The sequence below is a fragment of the Bidens hawaiensis genome, unplaced genomic scaffold (genome assembly GCF_021521415.1).
Source record: "Bidens hawaiensis isolate Kalapana, Puna unplaced genomic scaffold, B.hawaiensis_p1.1 tig00016959_1, whole genome shotgun sequence".
Classification (NCBI taxonomy): domain Eukaryota; kingdom Viridiplantae; phylum Streptophyta; class Magnoliopsida; order Asterales; family Asteraceae; genus Bidens; species Bidens hawaiensis.
This window is the reverse complement of record NW_027492570.1, coordinates 527-3,019: the sequence shown is the minus strand read 5'-3', so window position 1 is coordinate 3,019 and position 2,493 is coordinate 527. Positions and strand designations below refer to the sequence as shown.

Here is a 2,493-nt window from a genome sequence, read left to right as displayed (position 1 = left end):
TATTTTTTTTATAATTTTAATTATTTTATAATCTGTCTTTTATGTGTAGGCAAATACAAGTTATGTGTAGATGGATATTATTTATATGTAGGTGAAAACAAAATGAACTAGCAAGCTGTGTAGGTGAATACGATATATGTGTAGGTAAATATTAGTTATGTGTTGGTGAAAAATAAAAGAAACAAAATTAGTGTAGGAGAAAATAAGTTGTATTGCTAAATACGAGTTACATTTTGATAAAAATAACTAACAATTTGTATAATTGAATATGAGCTATGTGTAGATTATTATGTTACTTGTGTAGGTGATCGATTTAATACAATTCACCTACATATACATTTTTTATATGTAGGTAATAGATAATTCAAATTTGTAACTTTCTACTAGAATTAATATGGAGAATATTTTTGGAGTAATTAAAGGAATTAATGCATTGAACAAATCAAAGATAATCAATGGTTGAGATCGACTTCTCGCACTTCTCGCTATAATATCACTTCTCGCATGATCCATCCCCTGTATATATATATATATACATATATATATTATAAAAGCTATATAAATGACAGGCTCATTTAGGCTCGCGAGTCGGCTCGAGCTCGATAAGTGAAGCTCAGGCTCGAGCTCGTTTATTAAACGAGCTTACTTTTGGGCTCGAGCTCAGGCCCGGGCTCGTTTAAGCTTGGCTCGATCAAGCTTTTCACAAGCTGATCTCGAGTAGCTCGCGAGTGGCTCTACTCGTTTGCACCCCTATGACAAATGCGCTATTTTACTTGTTGGTTCACATATGGATGGAATGATGGATGGTTTACTCCTAACTGCTACCTTTGATCTTGTTATTAAGACATCTACTTCTTAAAAATGCGAATCACTTAGAATTATCCGTTAAAAAGCACGCAAATTCGCTTAGTTGCGTGCACTTGAGATAGAATATCGACAATCTAACAAAATATTCGTGGTATGTCGTTTAAGGTATCCACTAAATTGTCTATATCAAAAGCATTAAATCGCTCGGTTGTTTTCACTTTTGTTTGTTTCCAAAAACATGCAACTTGCATCGCACGTTTGCGCACATGATCCATACTTGACAGTATTTACTTTTCAAATATTTTTTAGAATAGTGAAGAAACCGAGATGAAGGAAAAGAGAATTGAAGAACTGGAAGCACAACTCAAAGAAGCTATGGATAAAGTGATGATTCTGAGAGAAGAGTTAAGGCGTGAGAAAGAGAAAGTGTCAAATTCATGTGTTTATGACAAAGATTTACCACCGCCTATAACTACAATAGGAAGGAAGCATGCAGGACCCTCACTGGTGAATGAAGACAAAAAGAGAAGGTCACGTGGTCCAGTCAAACCGTGTATAAGTGTACGTGATTGTTTTAGAAGACTTAGACAGGAACTTGAACGCCCGCCTAGAGAGGATCTTGAACGCCCACCTACCCCTGTCAGAGAGGAGGTAGGACCTCGGTTAACAGAAGAGCCAACAGAAGAGGAGAACGGTGAACAGGTTGGCGTTATCTTTACCTCTAATATCCATTCACATATATCATTCTGGCATATGCATTTGCTTGCACAATTTTTTCAAGATCACTTGTTGATGCATGTTTGCCAAAAGAATGGATAAAATTTATCTCTGTCGGCTCACATTAACCATTCATATGAATGATGGCGAATGTTATCACATCTCGACAGTGACAATGATTCTTTTTGTTAGTCAACTTAGGTATAAATGATTGTTATTTCTATAAGAAACCTGTTTTCTTAAATAAAATGATTTTATTTTACCCGTTACAGACAGCGAAATTGTTCAAGGTAGCGTAGTGTTTATAGATTTGCTAATCCTTTTGTGTTGTGTTTTTATGCAGCCTGTGAGCAAAAATGGTGGCAATGAAATTGTAGATTAAGTTGCAGATTAGGTCGTGTTTACATTGAACTTTAGTAGTTTCGGAATGCTGGATGGTTTAAATTATTAAAATTTTGAATTGGTGGTTCTTTATAATATAAATATCCGGGACAATGTTTGTGGTTTGTTCTTTAGGGAATACTAAAGAGATTGTTCAGGCTAAGGGTTGACAAAAATTTGAGTCACACCCCTCTCTAGTCTCTACCAACCCAGCTGGTTTAGCCCATTAAAATCATGTTTTGGTTTATGGCTGTTGGTTAATTAACCGGCTCGGGCGCGCGCGTTTGGGGTACCCTGCACCAGTTTTATCGTTTTCCATTTAGGCTTTTGTTGAGCCAGCTTTTGTCTAGATCTTCCTTTTTCCTCTTTGGAATTTAAGAAAACGAATTTTCTTTCTACATTTTTCTCTGAAAATTTTGAAGGGTTGTTTAGGAGTGAATTTTTTTTAGTGGTTTTGTTCTTTTATCTAAAGTTTTGAATGCTATTGACACTCCACCATAATGCGTGGAGAATTGATGTACTTATTTTTATTAACGGTTCGAAACTAATCATTTTCACGTTTCAACACAGGCACGAAAACGCGTGGAT

The 2,493-nt window shown here is 35.6% G+C and overlaps 1 protein-coding gene across 1 annotated transcript; it reads left to right on the top strand.

Moving 5' to 3' along the window:
* The first annotated feature begins 1,120 nt into the window (after positions 1-1,120).
* On the top strand, positions 1,121-1,952 carry LOC143552626 (uncharacterized). Its single transcript, XM_077042796.1, has 2 exons — positions 1,121-1,509; positions 1,868-1,952. The coding sequence occupies exons 1-2, from the start codon at positions 1,135-1,137 to the stop codon at positions 1,904-1,906; spliced, it is 414 nt and encodes a 137-aa protein (XP_076898911.1). The 5' UTR covers positions 1,121-1,134; the 3' UTR covers positions 1,907-1,952.
* The last annotated feature ends 541 nt before the right edge of the window (positions 1,953-2,493 follow it).